We start from the raw sequence: 21,610 nt of genomic DNA, 5'->3' as shown, positions 1-21,610 counted from the left end.
GCCGCTTGCACCTGTGTTCTTATGTTTCAAATCAACACACATGATTCAGGGCCGATTAGGCTAAGCCCCTGCTCATAACCAATGGCCCCTGTTCTGCCTTTATGTAAAAACCAGGGCCGTGTTCAATATAGTCACCAAATGGAAGGAACAGGGAGGGACTACCTGGACCTGTCCAATAAGAGACAGTCATTTCCACCTTTCATTGCAAAACATTTTCAGTTGTGTACCCAAATAAACAGGCCACGCTATCTCTCTGACCCAGGTCACGTCATCATATGTCAGCCCAGTAGGATACTGGGCCCCACTTTCACTGTCTAACATTTGGCTTTTTTCTGACCTTATTGTCAGTGTGTTATATGTTCTGTGTGTTATTTCTTTGTGTTACATGTGCTGTATGTTATTGTTTTAAATGTTATATGTGTTTAATCCACAGGTGGGCAACTCCATCCTGAAGGGTCACAGTGTGTCCAGTCCACTACTTACACACCTAAATAAACTAATACTGCTTTACATTGATTTAATTTATTTGGTGGGTTCAATAAGTTTATAGGTTGAGCTGTTAGTGGTAGGTTGGACCAAAAATCTGTTGGTCATCTCTGGTTTAGTCTGTACACCCCACATGTTGTCAATTTCTACTCAAAGTACCAACAATAATAGATATAGTGTGGTACAGTACTGTATATGTTGTTACCTGGAGTTTATAATGCTTTATAATGTGTTATAACCACTCCTCTCCCTCCAATCCCCCTTTCTCTCTTTGTAGGAGCCTCTGTTTGCGGCCAGGGTGATCTACGACTTGCTCTTCTTCTTCATGGTCATCATCATCGTCCTCAACCTTATCTTCGGAGTCATCATCGACACCTTTGCAGACCTGAGGAGTGAGAAACAGAAGAAGGAAGAGGTCCTGAAGACCACCTGCTTCATATGTGGTGAGAAGACATAGCTGCCCTGTCTCTAGCCTGAAAAGAACAGAACTACTAGTCACAACTGGGGTAGCCATGTATTCTGAATAATTTGTTTTCAGTTGCTTAGTAGAAAACTGGCATATCAATATAGGTTTGTTGTATTTTACAAGATATGGTTACATGGTATTTCATCTGGATGGGTGTCACCTCATGAGTAAGCGCAAGTCCTGAGTATGACAGGAGTATGCAGGTAGTGCACACACACCCTCATGAGTAAGCACAAGTCCTTAACTTGACCTTCTTCTATGAATGTTAGTTTACTGCTGTCCTTCCCTCTTTTCTCCCTGTACAGTATCTTTCTTTCCTCCCCTTTTCTCTAGAAGACTGAGTCATGGAGGCTTCCTGCCTGCCCAGCACTCCTTTCTTCTCTCTCAGCTAGTCAGTTTGTGGGCCCCAATGGGCAGCAGATATATTAGTATTAGTCCAGGACCTGTACTCACATAGTAGGATCAGTTTTCCCTTTTAAATCATATTGAATAAGAGGTGGGGTGGGGGGTCCTAGATTAGCACTCCTACCATTATACCTTTTTGAACAAGGCCCTGGTCTGTTGTCGGGTTAAGCTGTATGTCTGTGGAGGTGGTCTATGATTCACACACGTTACATAAAGCCTGATGGGGGGGGGTGGCACGGCCCCGTCGTCATGGTTTCATGTGGGAACTGAGGCAAAGAGGAGATGGGAGCAAGATTAGAGGGATTGTCTCCCATCACAGAAAAAGAGATGGTTCTTCAAGCCACTGACTTTGTCTCCTCTCAGCCCCTCCTACAGTTAAAGTATTGCCTTTGTGCCTCTTCCAGTGCAATCAGAAAGTATTCAGACCCCTAGACGTTTTCCTCATTTAGTTATGTTACAGCCTTATTCTAAAATGTATAACATTTGTTTTTCCTCATCAATCTACACACAATGCCTACATACAACACTTAATGTTTTTTTTATCAGTTCCTGTTAGTTTTTTAATGTATTATTTCTTACATAGTTAGTCCAGAATATGTTAAGTGTTATTACACACACCCAGGAAGAACTACTGGATATGAGTGTGACGTCAATTTACCAACATTACGACCAGGAATACGACTTTCCCGAAGCAGATCCTTTTTTCGGACCACCACGCAGGATATTGGATCTAATCCCAGAGGCCAACACAAAACAACGTCGCCGTAGGAGAGGTAGACAGCGGCCTCCTGGTCAGACTTCGAAGGCGTGCACACCACCCACCGCTTCCGAGCATATTACTCGTCAATGTCCAGTCTCTAGACAACAAGGTGAACGAAATTAGGGCAAGGGTAACATTCTCTGTTTCATTCTCTGTTTCACTGAAACATGGCTCACTCTGGATATGTTGTCGGAGTCGGTACAGTCACCGGGTTGATTCATGCATCATGCCGACAGAAACAAACATCTCTCTGGTAAGAAGGCGGGCAGGGGTGTATGCTTCATGATTAACAGCTCATTGCATAATCATAACAACATACAGGAGGAACTCAAGTCATTTTGTTCACCTGACCTAGAATTATATACAATCTAATGCTGACCACATTATTTCCCAAGAGAATCCTCATCGATTATAGTCACAGCCGTGTACAGTTGTGGCCAAAAGTTTTAATTTCCACAAAGTTTGCTGCTTCAGTGTATTTTAGATATTTTTGTCAAATGTTACAATGGAATACTGAAGTATAATTACAACTGTCAAAGGCTTTTATTGACAATTACATGAAGTTGATGCAAAGAGTCGAAGAGCAGTGTTGACCCTTCTTTTTCAAGACCTCTGCAATCTACCCTGGCATGCTGTCAATTAACTTCTGAGCCAGATCCTGACTGATGGCATTCCATTCTTGCATAATCAATGCTTGAAGTTTGTCAGAATTTGTGGGTTTTTGTTTGTCCGCCCGCCTCTTGAGGGTTGACCACAAGTTGTCAATGGGATTAAGGTCTGGGGAGTTTCCTGGCCATGGACCCAAAATATTGATGTTTTGTTCCCCGAGCCACTTAGTTATCACTTTTGCCTTATGGCAAGGTGCTCCATCATGCTGGAAAAGGCATTGTTCGTCACCAAACTGTTCCTGGATGGGTGGGAGAAGTTGCTCTCGGGAGATGTGTTGGTACCATTCTTTATTCATGGCTGTGTTTTGGTAAAATTGTGAGTGAGCCCACTCCCTTGGCTGAGAAGCAACCCTACACATGAATGGTCTCAGGATGCTTTACTGTTGGCATGACACAGGACTGATGGTAGCGCTCACCTTGTCCGGACAAGCTTTTTTCTGGATGCCCCAAACAATCGGAAAGAGGATTCATCAGAGAAAAGGACTTTACCGCAGTCCTCAGCAGTCCAATCCCTGTACCTTTTACAGAATATCAGTTTGTCCCTGATGTTTTTTCCTGGAGAGATGTGGCATCTTTGCTGCCCTTCTTGACACCAGGCCATCCTCCAAAAGTCTTTGCCTCACTGTGAGTGCAGATTCTCTCACACCTGCCTGCTGCCATTCCTGAGCAAGCTCTGTACTGGTGGTGCCCCGATCCCGCAGCTAAATCAACTTTAGGAGACGGTCCTGGCGCTTACTTTCTTGGGCGCCATGAAGCCTTCTTCACAACAATTGAACTGCGCTCTTTGAAGTTCTTCATGATCCGATAAATGGTTGATTTAGGTGCAATCTTACTGGCAGCAATATCCTTGCCTGTGGAGTACTTTTTGTGCAAAGCAATGATGACGGCATGTGTTTCCTTGCAGGTAACCATGTTTGACAGAAGAACAATGATTCCAAGCACTACACTCCTTTTGAAGCTTTGTCTGTTATTTGAACTCAATCAGCATGACAGAGTGATCTCCAGCCGTGTCCTCGTCAACACTCACACCTGTGTTAACGAGAGAATCACTGACATGATGTAAGCTGGTCCTTTTGTGTCAGGGCTGAAATGCAGTAGAAATGTTTTGGGGGGATTCAGTTCATTTGCATGGCAAAGCGGTATCTTGCAATTAATTGCAATTCATCTGATCACTCTTCATAACATTCTGGAGTATATGCAAATTGCCATCATACAAACTGAGGCAGCAGACTTTGGAAATTAATATTTGTGTCATTTCTTGGCCAAATTTTGGCCACGACTGTATATCCCCCCCCATGCACATACCTTGATGGCCCTCAAGGAACTTCACTGGACTCTATGTAAACTGGAAACTATATATCCCGAGGCTGCATTCATTGTGTAGCTGGGGATTTTAAAAAAAATTTAATTTCAGAACAAGGCCACCTATATTCTACCAGCACATTGACTGTAGCACCCACACGGGCAATACACAGGACCACTGCTACTCTAGGTTCCGCGATGGATACAAGGCCCTCTCTTCGGAAAATCAGACCACAACTCTATCTTGCTCCTACCGTCCCATAGGCAGAAACTCAAACAGGATGTACCCATAACTAAAACCATGCAGCGCTGGTCTGACCAATCGGAATCCACGCTTCAGGATTGTTTTGATCACATGGACTGGAAAATGTTCCGGGAAGGCTCAGAAAATAACATTGATTTGTCAAAATCAAATCAAATTTATTTATATAGCCCTTCGTACATCAGCTGATATCTCAAAGTGCTGTACAGAAACCCAGCCTAAAACCCCAAACAGCAAGCAATGCAGGTGTAGAAGCACGGTGGCTAGGAAAAACTCCCTAGAAAGGCCAAAACCTAGGAAGAAACCTAGAGAGGAACCAGGCTATGTGGGGTGGCCAGTCCTCTTCTGGCTGTGCCGGGTGGAGATTATAACAGAACATGGCCAAGATGTTCAAATGTTCATAAATGACCAGCATGGTCAAATAATAATAATCACAGGCAGAACAGTTGAAATTGGAGCAGCAGCACGGCCAGGTGGACTGGGGACAGCAAGGAGTCATCATGTCAGGTAGTCCTGAGGCATGGTCCTAGGGCTCAGGTCCTCCGAGAGAGAGAAAGAGAGAATTAGAGAGGGCATACTTAAATTCACACAGGACAACGGATAGGACAGGAGAAGTACTCCAGATATAACAAACTGACCCAAGCCCCCCGACACATAAACTACTGCAGCATAAATACTGGAGGCTGAGACAGGAGGGGTCAGGAAACACTGTGGCACCATCCGATGAGACCCCCGGACAGGACCAAACAGGAAGGATATAACCCCACCCACTTTGCCAAAGCACAGCCCCCACACCAGTAGAGGGATATCTTCAACCACCAACTTACCATCCTGAGACGAGGCCGAGTATAGCCCACAAAGATCTCCGCCACGGCACAACCCAAGGGGAGGGCGCCAACCCAGACAGGAAGATCACATCAGTGACTCAACCCACTCAAGTAACGCACCCCTCCTAGGGACGGTATGAAAGAGCCCTAGTAAGCCAGTGACTCAGCCCCTGTAATAGGGTTAGAGGCAGAGAATCCCAGTGGAAAGAGGGGAAGCGGCCTGGCAGAGACAGCAAGGGCGGTTTGTTGCTCCAGAGCCTTTCCGTTCACCTTACCACATTTATACGCTGATTCGATGAGTGAGTTTATAAGGAAGTGCCTTGGAGATGTTGTACCCACTGTGACTGACTATGAAAACCTACCCTAACCAGAAACCGTGGATAGATGGTGGCATTCGCACAAAACTGAAAACGCGAACCACCGCATTGAACCATGGAAAGATGTCCGGGAATATGGCCAAAAATAAACAGTGTAGATATTCTCTCTTCAAGGCAATCAAATAAGTGAAATGTCGGTATAAGGACAAAGTGGAGTCGCAATTCAATGGCTCAGACACGAGACGTATGTGGCAGGGTCTACAGGCAATTACGGACTACAGAAATAAACTTGTTAACCCTTGCAAGGCTGCTGGCCCAGACGGCATCCCGAGCCGCGTCCTCAGAGCATGCGCAGACCAGCTGGCTGGTGTGTTTACAGACATATTCAATCACTCCCTATCCCAGTCTGCTGTCCCCACCTGCTTCAAGACTGCCACCATTGTTCCTGTACCAAAGAAGGTAAAGATAACTGAACTAAATGACTATTGCCCTGTAGCACTCACTTCTGTCATCATGAAGTGCTTTGACAGACTAGTCATGGATCATATCACCTGACACCCTAGACCCACATCAGTTTGATTACCGCTCCAACAGGTCCACAGACTATGCAAATGCCATCACACTGCCCTATCCCATCTGGACAAGAGGAATACCTATGTTAGAATGCTTTTCATTGACTAGTACCCTCCAAGCTCATCATTAAGCTTAAGGCCTGGGTCTCACCCTCACCCTGTGGAACTGGATCCTGGACATTCTGATGGGCCGCTCCCAGGTGGTGAAGGTAGGAAACAGCATCTCCACTTGGCTGGTTCTCAACACTGGTGCCCCACAAGGGTGTGTGTTCAGCCCCCTCCTGTACTCCCTGTTCACTCATGACTGCGTGGCCATGCACGCCTCCAACTCAACCATCAAGTTTGCAGACGATGCAACGTAGTGGGCTTGATTACCAACAACAACGAGCCTACAGGGAGGAGGTGAGGGCCCTCGAAGTGTGGTGTCAGGAAAACAACCTCTCACTTGAGAGGGAGATGATCGTGGACTTCAGGGAACAGCAGAGGGAGCACCCCCCTATCCACATCGACGGGACAGTAGTGGAGAAGGTGGAAAGTTTAAAGTTCCTGGGCGTACACATCACGGACAACCTGAAATGGTCCACCCACACAAACAGTAGTGGAGGCTGAAGAAATTTGTCTCGTCACCAAAACCCTTATAATTTTACAGATGCACAATTGAGAGCATCCTGTCAGACTGTATCACCACCTGATGTGGCATCTGCACCGCAAGGTTCTCCAGGGGGTAGTGCGGTCTGCACAACGCATCACCGGGAGCAAACTACCTGCTCTCCAGAACACCTACAGCAGCCGATGTCACAAGAAGGCCCAAAAAAATCCTCAAGGACAACAACCAACCGAGCCACGGCCTGTTAACCCCGCTGCCATCCAGAAGGCGAGGTCAGTACAGGTGCATTAAAGCTGGGACCGAGAGACTGAAAAACAGCTTCTGTCTCAAGGCCATCAGACTGTTAAACAGCCATCACTAACACAGAGGCTGCTGCCTACATACAGACTCAAATCATTAGCTACTTCAATAAATTGATCATTAGTCACTTTAAATAATGCCACTTTAATAATGTTTACATATCTTACATGACTCATCTCATATGTATATACTGTGTTTTATACCAGCTATTGCATCTTGCCATCGCTCATCCATATATTTATATGTAAATATTCTTATTCCATCCCTTTACATTTCAAATAAAATGGTATTAGTCACATGCGCTGAAACACGTGTAGACCTTACAGTGAAATGCTTACTTACGAGCCCCTAACCAACAATGCAGTTTTTTAAAAATGGATAGGAATAAGAAATAAAGTAACAAGTAATTAAAGGAGCAGCAGCAAAATAACAATAGTGAGACTATATACAGAGGGTGCACAGGTACAATGTGCGGGGGCACCGGTAAGTTTAGGTAATATGTACATGTAGGTAGAGTTATTGAAGTGACTATGCATAGATGATAACAGAGTACCAGCGGTGTAAAAGAGGATGGGGGGGGGGTCGCAATGCAAATAGTCTGGGTAGCCATTTGATTAGGTGTTCCGGAGTCTTATGGCTTGGGGGTAGAAGCTGTTTAGAATCCTCTTGGACCTAGACTTGGCACTCAGGTACCGCTTGCCGTGCGGTAGCAGAGAGAACAGTCTTTGACTAGGATGTACTGGGCCGTTCGCACTACCCTCTGTAGTGCCTTGCTGTTGGAGGCTGTTGGAGGCCGAACAGTTGCCATACCAGTCAGTGATGCAACCATGCTCTCAATGTTGCAGCTATATAACATTTTGAGGATCTGAGGACCTATGCCAAATCTTTTCAGTCTCCTGAGGGGGAATAGGTTTTGTTGTGCCCTCTTCACGACTGTCTTGGTGTGCTTGGACCATGTTAGTTTATTGGTGATGTGGACACCAAGGAACTTGAAGCTCTCAACCTGCCTGTTTCTGGGATAATGGTGTTGATGTGAGTGTGTATAAGGTAGTTGTGGAATTGTTAGATTACTTTTTAAATCAAATCAAATTGTATTGGTCACATACACATGGTTAGCAGATGTTAATGTGAGTGTAGCGAAATGCTTGTGCTTCTAGTTCCGACCATGCAGTAATATCTAACCAGTAATCTAACAATTCCACAACAACTACCCTATACACACAAGTGTGAAGGAATGAATAAGAATATGTACATATAAATATATGGCTGAGCGATGGCTGAAAGGCATAGGCAGGATGCAGTAGATGGTATAGAGTACAGTATATGCATATGAGATGAGTAATGTAGGGTATGTAAACATTATTTAAAGTGACTAGTGATACATTTATTACATCAATTTTTTAATTATTAATGTAGCTTGAGATTTGAGTCAGTATGTTGGCAGCAGCCACTCAATGTTAGTGATGGCTGTTCAACAGTCTGATGGCCTTGAGATAGAAGCTGTTTCTCAGTCTCTCGGTCCCAGCTTCAATACACCTGTACTGACCTCGCCTTCTGGATGATAGCGGGGTGAAGACAGTGGCTCGGGTGGTTGTTGTCCTTGATGATCGTTTTGGCCTTCCTGTGACATCGGGACATATCCCAGTCCACGTGATCGAAGCAATCTTGAAGCGTGGAATCAGATTGGTCGGACCAGAGTTGAACAGACCTGAGCATGGGTGTTTCCTGTTTTACTTTCTGTCTATAGGCTGGGACCAACAAATTGGAGTTGTGGTCAGATTTGCCGAAAGGAGGGCGGGGGAGGGCTTTGTAAGCGTCACGGAAGTTAGAGTAACAAAGATCAAGGGTTTTCCCAGCCCTAGTCGTGCATTCGATATGCTGATAAGATTTAGGGACCCTTGTTTTCAGATTAGCCTTTTTAAATTTCCCAGCTACAATAAATGTAGCCTCAGGATATGTGTTTTCCAGTTTACATAGAGTCCATTGAAGTTCTTTCAGGGCCGTCGAGGTGACTGCTTGGGGGGGATGTACACGACTTTGATTATAATCGAAGAGAATTCTCTTGGTAGATAATGCAGTCGGCATTTGATTGTAAGGAATTCTAGGTCAGGTGAACAAAAGGACTTGAGTTGTTATGATCACACCATGACTCGTTAATCATAAGGCATAAACCCCCACCCTTCTTCTTACCAGAGAGATGTTTGTTTCTGTCGGCGCAATGCGTGAAGAAACCAGGTGGCTGTACTGACTCTGATAGTGTATCCCGAGTGAGCCATGTTTCTGTGAAACAGAGAATGTTACATTCTCTGTCTCTCTGGAAGGCAACCCTTGCTCGGATTTTGTCTACCTTGTTGTCAAGTAGTATACTCGGTAGTATACTCGGGAGTGGTGCCCGTCTACGGAGCCTGACCAGAAGATCGCTCCGTCTGGCCCTTCTGCGTCGCCGTTGTTTTGGGTCACCTGCTGGGATCAGATTCATTGTCCTGGGTGGTGGACCAAACAGAGGATCCGCTTCGGGAAAGTCGTATTCCTGGTCGTAATGTTGGTAAGTTGACGTTGCTCTTATATCCAATAGTTCCTCCCGGCTCTATGTAATGAGACTTAAGATTTCCTGGGGTAACAGTGTAAGAAATAATACATAAAAAAAAAAAAAAATACTGCATAGTTTCCTAAGAACGTGAAGCGAGGCGGCCATCTCTGTCGGCGCCGGATGTAGTTTATATACACTATATAGCAGTGGCGTGCCATGGGCCTGGGGCCTGGGCCTTCAGTGAGGACCTACACAGTCCCACCCGAATTAATCCACCTCTTATTACCATCATTATGATGCCATGGCTCTAGACACTACACATTTAGACGGAATCGCAATATAACCAGGCGTTGTGTCACCTTGAAATTGCATTTTTATTCAGAGAATTGCAGGGGAAGAGTACAATACAGTACAGTTCAACTAATAGCCAAGAACATAGTCGAGTGCAACAGAGTTGTATTAATATTCTTCTTCTATCCATTTCTGGTCCACAAACTTTGAGTTTTAAGTCCAAAAAAAAAATACAGTTCCTGTTTACCCAAAAACATGACACAATCAATGAGTCTTTTCAATATTTCCCTATTTTTCTTCACCTTTTCATTGTCCGTTGCCCTCAGTGCTTGCTCGTTGAGCTGTAGATCCACTCGGCTGTCCCCAAAAGTTTTCAAAAGCACCATTGCTTGTAAGTGCCCAGCCGTACTTTGGTGTCTCGTTGCTGCCTTGCTTAGACAACTCAAGTTTGCAAAGCCAGTGTGGCTCCAAACACCAAATCGATCACTTGCAAATAATAGGCATTCCCAGCAGTACAGTTTGCAGTGCTTCTCGGAGCCTGTGAGCCATTGATAGCGCTCGTAGTTGGAACTTTGAAAGTGGCGAACGAACCCCTTTCCCGCCTGTGACAGGCTTTGTAGCGTCTGCGTCGGGCGACCTCTCCTTACAATATCTAACTTTTCTTGAAAAGTTTGCCTTGAGAATGGCGTTATAATTATATCCTCGACCAAATCGATATCTTCTCATTCCGCCATTGTGGGTTGAAAAAACAGCTTAGTAGTATGCGAATTAATTTGTTTATCAAATTCTGTTTCCTAGTTCTGCATAGACCTGCCCATAGGACTTGCCTCTCAATATTGGTAATCCAATCAAAAGACGTGCACGCACTACGCCTGCTAGCTGTCTCCTGTGTAACACTGGAGCCAGCCAGCAGGCGTACAATAGCCAACTCTAAAGCTGATTGGTTGACACTAAATGTTAATTTTCATTCACTTTAAGCTGCAAGCGCCCGCACTGTTGATTCTGAAGGCCTGAGGGCAGATTTTAGACCCCTGGCAACACATGATGGCTGAATATGATTGGATAAAAGATCTAACATAAAGACCAGCCCTCCAAATCTTAACCTGGGGCTGGAAGCAGTGCAACCAAGAGGAAAGCTATGAAATGAGGAGTATAACTCTTACTCTGGGGAATAATTTAATACATATTTGTGGGGAAATATATATTTTTTTTAAATATATATTCTGATGATGTTTAGGCCAGCAGAGAAGGCCTTGCTGGCCCTGACGGCCCACCACTGCTATATAGATTACTTCACTGTCGGAACTAGAAGCACAAGCATTTCGCTACAACAAGCATTTCGCATTAACATCTGTTAACCACGTGTATATGACCAATAACATTTGATAACAAGGCAAAAACAGGTTTTAGACATTTTTGCACATAAAAAAACGAAATATCACATTTACATAAGTATTCAGACCCTTTACTCAGTACTTTGTTGAAGCACCTTTGGCAGTGAATACTTCTTCCATTTACGAATTGATGGAGGTCACTGTGTTCTTGGGGACCTTCAATGCTGCAGAAATGTTTTGGTACCCTTCCCCAGGCCTGTGCCTCGACACAATTCTGTCTCGGAGCTCTACGGACAATTCCTTCGACCTTATGGCTTGGTTTTTGCTCTGACATACACTGTCAACTGTGGGCCCTTATATAGACAGGTGTGTGCCTTTCCAAATCATGTCCAATCAATTGAATTTACCACAGGTGGACTCCAATCCAATTGTAGAAACATCTCAGGGATGATCAATGGAAATAGGATACACCTGAGCTCAATATCGATTGTCTGGATACTTATGTAAATAAGGTATTTCTGTTTTTTTGTAATATATATATTTGCAACAACTACTGAACCTGTTTTTGCTTTGTCATTATAGGGTTTTATGTGTAGATTGATGAGGAAATGTTTTATTTAATCCATTAATCCAACGTATCTAACTGATGGGATACACAAGCTACATTCCTTGCCAAATGATGACAGTTTTATCATAAACTCTAAATGGACTGTTTGACTGAAGTACAGAAGCATGTACTACAGAAACAACATAGAACAAGCTGTAGTTTTGAAAAAATTGCATCCTGTCTAATTTCAGTTTAGGTTTTTGACACTAGCTACCACAGCCACAAAGTGAAACTGTTTATCTTAAAAAATGTATTTCAACAAAAATGTGCTTTTTGGTCTTAATTCAAGTTTAGGAATAAGGTTAGCAGTGTGGTTAGGGTTACGGCTTCGGTTTAAAATCAGATAAAATCATTTGTAGAAATAGGTGGGGGGTTAATACTTTGTGGCTGTGGTAACTAGTGGCGATCCTGCTTTGCGAACTGCTAGGTGCCATTTAGAATTGGTTAGTCTCTAGGCTAATAACCCCCCTAAACATAGACAGGTTCCACACTGAAAATATGCAAAAACATTAGTTTGCTAAAGACGGAGCGGAGCGTATTTTCATCAGAATCATTAAGCCTGAGCCTACTCACAAACAGATGTTGTGGCCGTAATTCATCCCCATGCAGTGTTCAATGTGGAATTGTTAATCCATATAGAACATTCCAAAGAACAGGCAGAATAAACTAAATCGAACGTCTGTATATAGAAAAGACAGATTCTGGTTTGTAACCCAAACTGAGCCCTGTTTTAAATGATCACGCTTTTAGAATAACTGTTCCATATACAATATGCGCATCACTTCACACTATTGTCTTTTATTCTGTTATGTTACATCATTATTTTACTATAAAATAGGTGTGTCTTGACCAGTAGCTGTGCGTTCACTCACCCTACTTGTAGAGAAACGCCAATGCCATCCTCCTCTCTTTCACGTTGATGAAATGGTATATGACTGTCGTACAAGTAAAAGCTTGTATTTTTTGTTGTCCTACTCTACCTGGCTGAAATGCATGCTTGCTAACCTAACTTCCTTTCATGGGCAACGTTAGCTAGTTAACATTAGCCTTCTACCTTCTACATCTAGCTACATATTGAACTTCCATCTTCTCAGGCCAGGGGCAAACTGTATGAATTTATGGTTGGGATCTGAATCGCCGTTATAATTGGCCAGTACGGAGAATTAAGTAAAACCACAAGTCCAAATCTCTATTCATGGCTAGTTTAGGAAATGACTAATTTTAGATAGATAGCTAGCTAGCTAGCCACCGGAGGACAGCAACACAACAAGATGCTCAACGAGTTTCTGTCAGTGAGGTATGCTCTCGATGCTATGTGATCGGAATGGAGCCTAATCCAAACTGGCTTCCCTTGGCATTCATGAATACCACTGGTCTTGACTGTGATAAGGGTTCAGGAAATAATAGCATCTTGTCTGTTAAATTAACAAAAAAGCCTATCCCATTGCACAGCCATAAACTTCAACAAGCAAGGTTACTACCTTTTTGAAGATTGTGTTCCACGGTATAACATAACCAGTTAATAAAACAGTTTTAATAAATTAGTCTTAAATGGAGCTTTTTATATATGGGTCAATTAGGATTCATTATCTGTAATGGTTATGATAAATTGGGCCTTGTTTCTCACTGTTGGCATATAGATAAATGCACACACATTTGTTTTAGTTTTCTAAAAATAATATATATATATTTTTATCTGTACTTCAGGGGAGAAATCATGCGAGTACTGGAACAGTAAAAATGTCAAATGCCCATCCCTACAGGGAAATATATTTTTTTAAATGTAAGTGCGGACCTCAGTGAAGACCAAACGCGACCTGCGGGCCAAAATGTATTTGACACCGCTTGCATAGATAGATAAAATCCCAAATCCCCACACTTTCTCCACATTTCCCAAATTCACATGGCAATTCTCATATTTTGGAGATTCCCGGAAGTTGGCCAGTTTATCCGGGTAGACTAATGTTGTTTAGTCATTAAACTGAAAGATGGACTTTTTACAGGAATCTGCTTCTGCCAGATGCTCAATTAGACACCACGCCATATCACAGGGTCAAAAGTGCTCCTCTGCTGTCAGGAAGTCGCATTTTCCTTATTTCCTTACAGCGGCTTACCCTCCGTGAATTGATTTACGATCTCTAGTGTGTGTGTGTGTGTGTGCGCGCGTGTGCACACATTTTGTTTCCTCACAGGTCTGGAGAGAGACAAGTTTGACAACAAGACGGTGACGTTTGAGGAGCACATCAAGGAGGAGCACAACATGTGGCACTACCTGTTCTTCATAGTGCTGGTCAAAGTGAAGGATTCCACAGAGTACACTGGCCCCGAGAGCTACGTCGCTGAGATGATCAAGGTGACACACACACCAGGCCTGAGCTGGTAACATTTCCCATGTCAGACCACAATGTCTAATATGTAATGTGATACAGCATAAGCCCAGGCCGTCCCCATTACCCACTGACATGAGTGCATGGGGTACACTACATCCTGTCCTGGGGGGAGACTGAGGTTTGTAGGGTGCATGTAGGGCCATAGAGTTGCTGTTTGTTTGTTCTGGTAAATCCCTTAACTAGCTGCTGACCTTTACTAACTGTGTGTACGTTGTCTGTATTGAGTCAGAGAGGAGAATGTGACACTCGCGGGCACATACACCTCCAATGTAGCTATTTGCCCTTCCATCCTCAACTGACGGAGATAGCATGTACACACTGAATGTCACTGACCGACTGAATGACAAACGCTCTGGACGACACACACACCCAGTGATCTCACTGGATGAGACGAACAGAAAGGCAGAGGGGTAAGACTTACACATGAACTGTTGTCTAACCCTAAAACAGATTAAGCTGTGATACGAGGCACAATGATAGCACTAGAAAAGGGAATGGGTTTCATTTTTGTATTCAACAATGATAAACCTGAGATGCCAGGAGAGTCATCTCTTAAAGAGTCTTAATGTTTGCTGTTCGGCCTTGTTATTTTGGTAGCAATCATGTCATCATACTGGTCTGTGCAGTTTGGTGGTGTTAGCAGTTGATGTTACTCTTCAATAGCACAGACCCCAAAGAAAATCAGGGGGAGAAAAATAGGTTCATTCAAAGAGGACAAATCATAGATGTTATGCTGAGCGGTAGATGTTCATTCTCCCCTGTCCTCAGTGAATCTCTCCTTAGTGATTCTCTCCACAGAACAAAGGGACAGGATATAGTTTTATAACCCAGCCTTAGCCTGTGGTTGACCAATAGGAATTCCTTGCAATAAATCTGGGCCAATAGCTAAATAACAAGTATCCTATTTCAGGTTCAATGTATAAACAATTTGGAACAATGAGAACTTGCTTTGTTGCTATGAGTCCCAGACTGAAATTCCTCCCATGTCTCATTGATCATTAATCCCCTATTACAGAAAAAACACTTTCCATTGATCGTTTAACTTTTAGTCCTCTATTGACCTCTCGTCCTCTGTGTTGTGTATTTATCGTCGAAATATTCTTACAGTGTCCTAGTAACACAAATACAAGGGAGGATTGCAACGCTAACAATCCCTGGCCTTTTTCTTATGTTTCAATGCAAATAAACACACTTTGGGGCATAAATCACTTTCAGTGTTTTGAGTCTTCCTTTTTTGCTGATCGTTTTCTTTGATATCCGTCACCCCCTCCTCAAAGCCATTGGATGTCTGTATGTTTCTATCTATTCTTCCTTTGTTTACCTACGCAAGTCAATTAAGATACATTTATTTTATCTTATTTTACAGGAGCACAATCTGGACTGGTTCCCGCGGATGCGTGCAATGTCGCTGGTGAGCAGTGACGCGGAAGGCGAACAGAACGAGATCAGAAATCTGCAAGAGAAGCTGGAGTCAGCCATGAGGCTGGTATGCAATCTGTCAGGACAGCTCACGGAGCTCAAGGAGCAGGTGAGTCTCATCTGCACAGACACACAGACAGATGTCTGTCAAATCACACCTTGGCTCCCAACAGCTAATTGGCAAGGTGCTCATGTAGTTCTGAGATGATTGGATTGGTGAAAAGCAGTATGGGAGAAATTCCACCTAGCCTGTTAGAAGGCAAGATGGAGCGATTTTTCTTGCTTACTGAGCCCGATGCAAGAAGGCAACAAGAGCCAGCCGGTGCTGAAACTGAAGTGATTGATGGATTGTAGCTCATCACCGCCAACACTAGTTCTGGAATGTAATTACATGCTAGCATGGCTAGTGACTAACATTAGCCAGCTCGAGTTAGCATACAAACTCTGTAAGTTCTCCATACGACTTTGACAATTGTTCATTGTGGGTTGTCCCGAAGATATATATTTTTTCCTAGACTAAATGTAAAAAAAAAAATTAAAAAAAGTGTAGATAACCAGACCGTGACTAAAACTAAGCCAGTAAGACTTTGACCACACTGTTGTTATTTTGGAGAGAAAAACTCTTTTTTTCGTACCCTTTAAACTGATCCAATCCTTTTATGTTTACAAGTGCCTATGAGTAGGAGCTAGGGGTCATTTTGAATTGAGCAGAAGGTATGTCAGATTCTCTCACTGCTCCAGGCTGTTGAGTGGTTGTGGAGAAAGGTTTGTGGGTTGGCTGTGATGGGTGGGGTGGGCCCAGGGTGGGTTCACAGATTTGTTGAGAAATATGCGGCAGCTGGGCTGTGTGTGGAGGAAGGGGCTGGCAGTTCATGAGTTCAAAGGGTCAACAATGGTCTATGTCAAAGCTTGCCACAGGAAACGTTCTGTGGGTGTGTGTCTCAGTGCATTCATCAGTAAGTGTGCAGATTTTTGTGCGCTTCTCCATGTGTTTGTTATTGGGTGTGTACTGTGTTTATTTGAGGTTGAGATCAACACTCTTCCCCCTTTCGGTAGATGACAGAGCAGAGGAAACAAAAGCAGAGGATTGGACTCCTGGGCCACCCTCCTCACATGAACGTCAATCCCCAGCAGCCAGCCTGAGGAGAACCATGGTGTGGGTACCACCTCCTCCACCCAGGACCCTTACCCAGGACCCTAACCCAGGACCACTCACATGAAGGAGATCCTGACATTACAGTGCCTTCTTCTGACAGTCAATGTAGTGTACAGGAGTATGCCAAAGTGTGTTTGTACAGCAGTAGTGTGCCTGACTCATGGGCTTTAGAGAGTGAGTATGTACAGTATGAAGGAATTTGTGTGTAGAATGCCTTAATGAACACTTAGTGTTTATGAAACTAGTGCACATTAGGAGATGGGGCATATACATGTAGTGTACGTGAGTGTGTCTATGTACTGTGCACATGAGTTTGAGTGGGTGGATGAGGAATGTATGGAGTGCAAAAAGTGCCCCTGGACTTGAGAAGAAGGAACCAGTCATGTAAGTTTAGGTTGTAAAAATTACTCAAGTGAAAATGCCTTAGGTTGTCTTACTACCCTTAATGCCTTGTCCATCTTCCTTACCACTTTGAATGGGTGACAAAGGTTCTACTCCCCCATTGGTCTTGATGTATTTGGTGAACTTGAAGTCTCAGCCAATTGCAACACAAGACACTTGAGACACAACACTCTCGTGTTGAAGGACGCTTTCCTCTTTTTTATATATTTGTAACCTGGCAAACAGTATTTAATATCTTATTTTTGTACGAGGTGCAATACCAATACTTTACGATATGCAACCACAAAGATGTTTAATCTGTACATAATGTCTGTTGGAGATGGTATGAGTTTTTTTAGATGGCTTTGTTATTTTATTTATATACAGTGCCTTCAGAAAGTATTCATACCCCTTGACTTATTCCACATTTTGGAATAAGTCAAGGGGTATGAATACTAAATTCTAAATGGATTGTTTTTGTTTTTCTTACCCATCTGCACACAATATCCCATTATGACAGTGACATTTTAGCAAATGTATTGAAAATGAAATACAGAAATATCTCATTTACATAAGTATTCACAGTCAATACTTTGTGGAAGCACCTTTGGCAGCGCTTACAGCTGTACGTCTTTATGGGTAAGTCTCTTAAGAGCTATCCACACCTGGATTGTGCAACATTTGCCTGTTATTCTTGTAAAAGAAATATCAAGCTCTATCAAATTGATTGTTGATAATTGCTAGACAACCATGCTCAGGTCTTGCCTTTTTGGTATGCAACTCCAGTGTAGATCTGTCTGGTAGAAAGCAGACTGAACCAGGTTTTCCTTTAGGATTTTGCCTGTGCTTAGCTCCATTCCATTCATTTTTTATTCTGAAAATCTCCCCAATCCTTAACGATTACAAGCATACCCATAACGTGATGCAGCCACGACTATGCTTGAAAATATGGAGTGGTACTCAGAAATGTGTTGTATTGGATTTTCCCCAAACATAACTTTATTCAGGACAAAAAGTGAATTGCTTTGTCAGTTTTTTTGCAGTATTACTTTAGTGCCTTGTTGCAAACAGGATGCATGTTTTTGAATATTTATATTCTGTACAAGCGTCCTTATTTTCACTGTGTCAATTAGGTTGGTATTGTAGAGTAACTACACTTTGTTAATCCATCCTCAGTTTTCTTCTAGCACAGCCATTAAACTCTGTAACTGTTTTAAAGTCACCATTGGCCTCATGGTGAAATCCCTGAGTGGTTTCCTTCCTCTCAGGCAACTGAGTTAGGAAGGACGACTGTACCTTTGTAGTGACTGGGTGTATTGATAGACCATGCGCAAATGCATATTCATTATCTGCTTTTAAACCATGTGTACCCATCTACCAATAGGGTGCCCTTCTTTGCGATTGAAAAAACTCATGGTTCTCTGTGGTTGAATCTGTGTTTGAAATTCACTGCTTGACAGAGGGACCTTCACCATAATTATATGTGTGGGGTACAGAGACGAGGTAGTCATTCAACAATCATGTTAAACACTATTATTGCACTCAGTGAGTCCATGCAACTTGTTAAACACATTTTTACTCCTGAAGTTGTTTAGGCTTGCCATAAAGGGGTTGGATACTTATTGACTCGAGACATTTCAGCAATTTGTAAAAATAATTGAAAACCTAATTCCCCTTTGATATTATGGGGTATTGTGTGTAGGCCAGTGACAAAAACATCTCAATTTAATCCGTTTTAAATTCCGTCTGTAACACAACAAAATGGGGAAGAAGTTGATGTCTGAACACCTAAGTCGCTGTATTTCAATGGCCAAATAGAATTGTGACCACCTTTAAGACTTCTTCCAATATTTTTTTGACCAATACAAATGAGACAATATATACAGTATTTTTGTGAAAAGAAAACTCAACACAAAAGTCCATATGCACAGCATGGGTATCATGCTAAAGCCAGCAGTGTTGGTTTTCAAACACATGAGTTTGTGTGCATATTATCCGTACTATACAGTGCATTCGGAAAGTATTCAACAAGTATTTGACTTTTTCCACATTGTTACGTTACAGCCTTATTCTAAAATGGAATAACTTTGTTTTCCCTCATCTACACACAATAACCCATAATGACAAAGCAAAACATTTTTTTTGCAGATTTATTACAAATACAAAAACTGAAATCACATTTATATACGTATTCAGACCCTTTACTTAGTACTTTTGACAGTGATTACAGCCTCCAGTCTTCTTGGGTATGACGCTCCAAGCTTGGCACACCTGTATTTGGGGAGTTTCTTCTCTGCAGATCCTCTCAAACTCTGGCAGGTTGGATGGGGAGCATTGCTGCACAGCTATTTTCTGGTCTCCACAGATGTTCGATGGGGTTCAAGTCCGGGCTCTTGCTGCACCAGTCAAGGACATACAGAGACGTGTTCTGAAACCACCCCTGAGTTATCTTGGCTGTGTACTTATGGTCATTGTCCTGTTGGAAGGTGAACCTTAACTCCAGTCTGAGGTCCTGAGCGCTCTGGAGCAGGTTATCATCAAGGATCTCTCTGTACTTTGCTCCATTCATCTTTGCTTCAATCCTGGCTAGTCTCCAAGTCCCTGCATCTGAAAAACATCCCCACAGCATGATGCTGCCACCACCATGCTTCACCGTAGGGATGGTGCCAGGTTTCTTCCAGACGTGACACTTGGCATTCAGGCCAAAGAGTTCCATTTAGGTTTCATCAGACCAGAGAATCTTGTTTCTCATGGTCTGAGAGTCTTTCGGTGGCTTTCGTCAAACTCCAAGCGGGCTGTCATGTGCCTTTTAATGAGGAGTGGCTTCCGTCTGGCCACTCTACCATAAAACCTGATTGGTGAGTTGCTGCAGAGATAGATGGTTCTCCTTCTGGAAGTTTCTCCCATCTCCACAGAGGAACTCTAGAGCTCTGTCAGAGTGACCATCGGGTTCCTGGTCACCTCCCTGACCAAGGCCCTTCTCCCCAATTGCTCAGTTTGGCCTGGTGGACAGCTTTAGAAAGAGACTTTGTGGTTCCAACCTTCTTCCATTGAAGAATGATGGAGGCCACTGTGTTCTTCGGGACCTTCAATGCTGCAGAAATCTTTTCGTACCCTTCCCCAGATCTGTGCCTCGATACAATCCTGTCTCGGACTTGGTTTTTGCTCTGACATGCACTGTCAACTGTGGGAACTTATATAGACAGGTGTGTGCCTTTCAAATCATGTCCAATCAATCCACCACAGGTGAACTCCAAGTTGTAGAAACATCTCAAGGATGATCATTGGAAACAGGGTGCACCTGAGCTCAATTTTGAGTATCATAGCAAAGAGGCTGATTACTTATCTAATTAAGGTATTTCTATTTTTTTTATGTTTGATACATTTGCTAAAAATTAAAAATTAAATACGTTTTTACTTTGTGATTATGGTGTATTGTGTATAGATTTGAGGATTTTTTAATTTAATTCATTTTAGTATAAGGCTGTAATGTAACAATGTGGAAAAAGTCAAGGGGTCTGAATACTTTCCGAAGACATTGTATATGTTTATTTTCTTATATTCTAATTTGAAGGTATCTGATTATTCCCAGGAAGCTTTTAGGATGAGGACCTAAGGTTACTGTTTGAGGTCATATTTGTGATGTCATATGATATCCCAAGGTTCCTGTAGCATATTTCCCTGTTTGTACTGTGTATGTCCCCTGTAGATGGTTCTTGTGAGCATTATGAGGAAGGGTGTAGAAGGAGAAAAGACAAGGAGTCACACTGAAGGAGTCAACACATGGTATTGCTTATGTCATACATTGGGAGCACACTAAACACCTAAGTGAGAACCTTGTTTTGATATGTTGGCTCTGAATTACATTCTATATTTACATCCATTTCTGCTATCTAATCTTTCAGCACTGATTATTATGTTATTAATGCTTGTAGCACATGAATGAATTAAGTTTACTTGTCACTTTGTTTGGTGAAGGCCCTTCCGTGAAGAGAGGTGTCCTGGTTTGATTGCAGTGTTTATGTAAAGAAATCCACAGAGTACTAATATAAAAGATTTGGAGTGCTGTTTGACCAAAGTTTCTTTCAAGCCTTCTATATAAAACATGCTGTCTGAAATGTGCATTCCATTCTTTAAAAGTCTATTCATTAAAGATGTGTTAGACGTTCAGGGGTGATTTTTCCGTCTGTATGGGTTGTAACACCACAGAGAGAATACTTGTGATATGGTATACACAGAATCAGTATATCAGAATCTAATGATTGGTGTCCCCCAATGATAAATATGGTCCATTTACCTTTTTTAAACTTTATAGGTCAGGAGTTTTTCCTGAACACTTGATCTAACCAGGGAAAACTCTGGGCCCCATATCCTATTACTAGGTCCCAGAGTTTGCCTTGGTCAGATGACATGTATGGGAAAACCCCACTAACATAAGCATTTTCGATGACATACTATAGCACATACATCAGCTTTTAATAGATGAAAGATACATAAGGATGAAGCTTGTATAATTAGATTTAGAAGTTA

At 42.8% G+C, this 21,610-nt stretch overlaps 1 protein-coding gene across 4 annotated transcripts in view; it reads left to right on the top strand.

Annotated features, from left to right (window-relative positions):
• Positions 1–21,250, top strand: part of LOC118400343 (inositol 1,4,5-trisphosphate receptor type 1-like) — a 218,401-nt gene extending 197,151 nt beyond the window's left edge. For all 4 annotated transcript variants that reach the window (XM_052473596.1, XM_052473595.1, XM_052473594.1 and 1 more), the window contains 4 exons: positions 764–929; positions 13,927–14,087; positions 15,491–15,652; positions 16,600–21,250. In XM_052473596.1, coding sequence (XP_052329556.1) covers positions 764–929; positions 13,927–14,087; positions 15,491–15,652; positions 16,600–16,686 — 576 coding nt within the window. In that variant the 3' untranslated portion in view covers positions 16,687–21,250. The remainder of the gene's footprint in view (positions 1–763; positions 930–13,926; positions 14,088–15,490; positions 15,653–16,599) is intronic.
• Positions 21,251–21,610: the final 360 nt, after the last annotated feature.

This window comes from Oncorhynchus keta, chromosome 21, assembly GCF_023373465.1.
Source record: "Oncorhynchus keta strain PuntledgeMale-10-30-2019 chromosome 21, Oket_V2, whole genome shotgun sequence".
Classification (NCBI taxonomy): Eukaryota; Metazoa; Chordata; class Actinopteri; order Salmoniformes; family Salmonidae; genus Oncorhynchus; species Oncorhynchus keta.
Note: the sequence above shows the minus strand (reverse complement) of the source record. Positions and strands in the feature narration are given on the sequence as shown.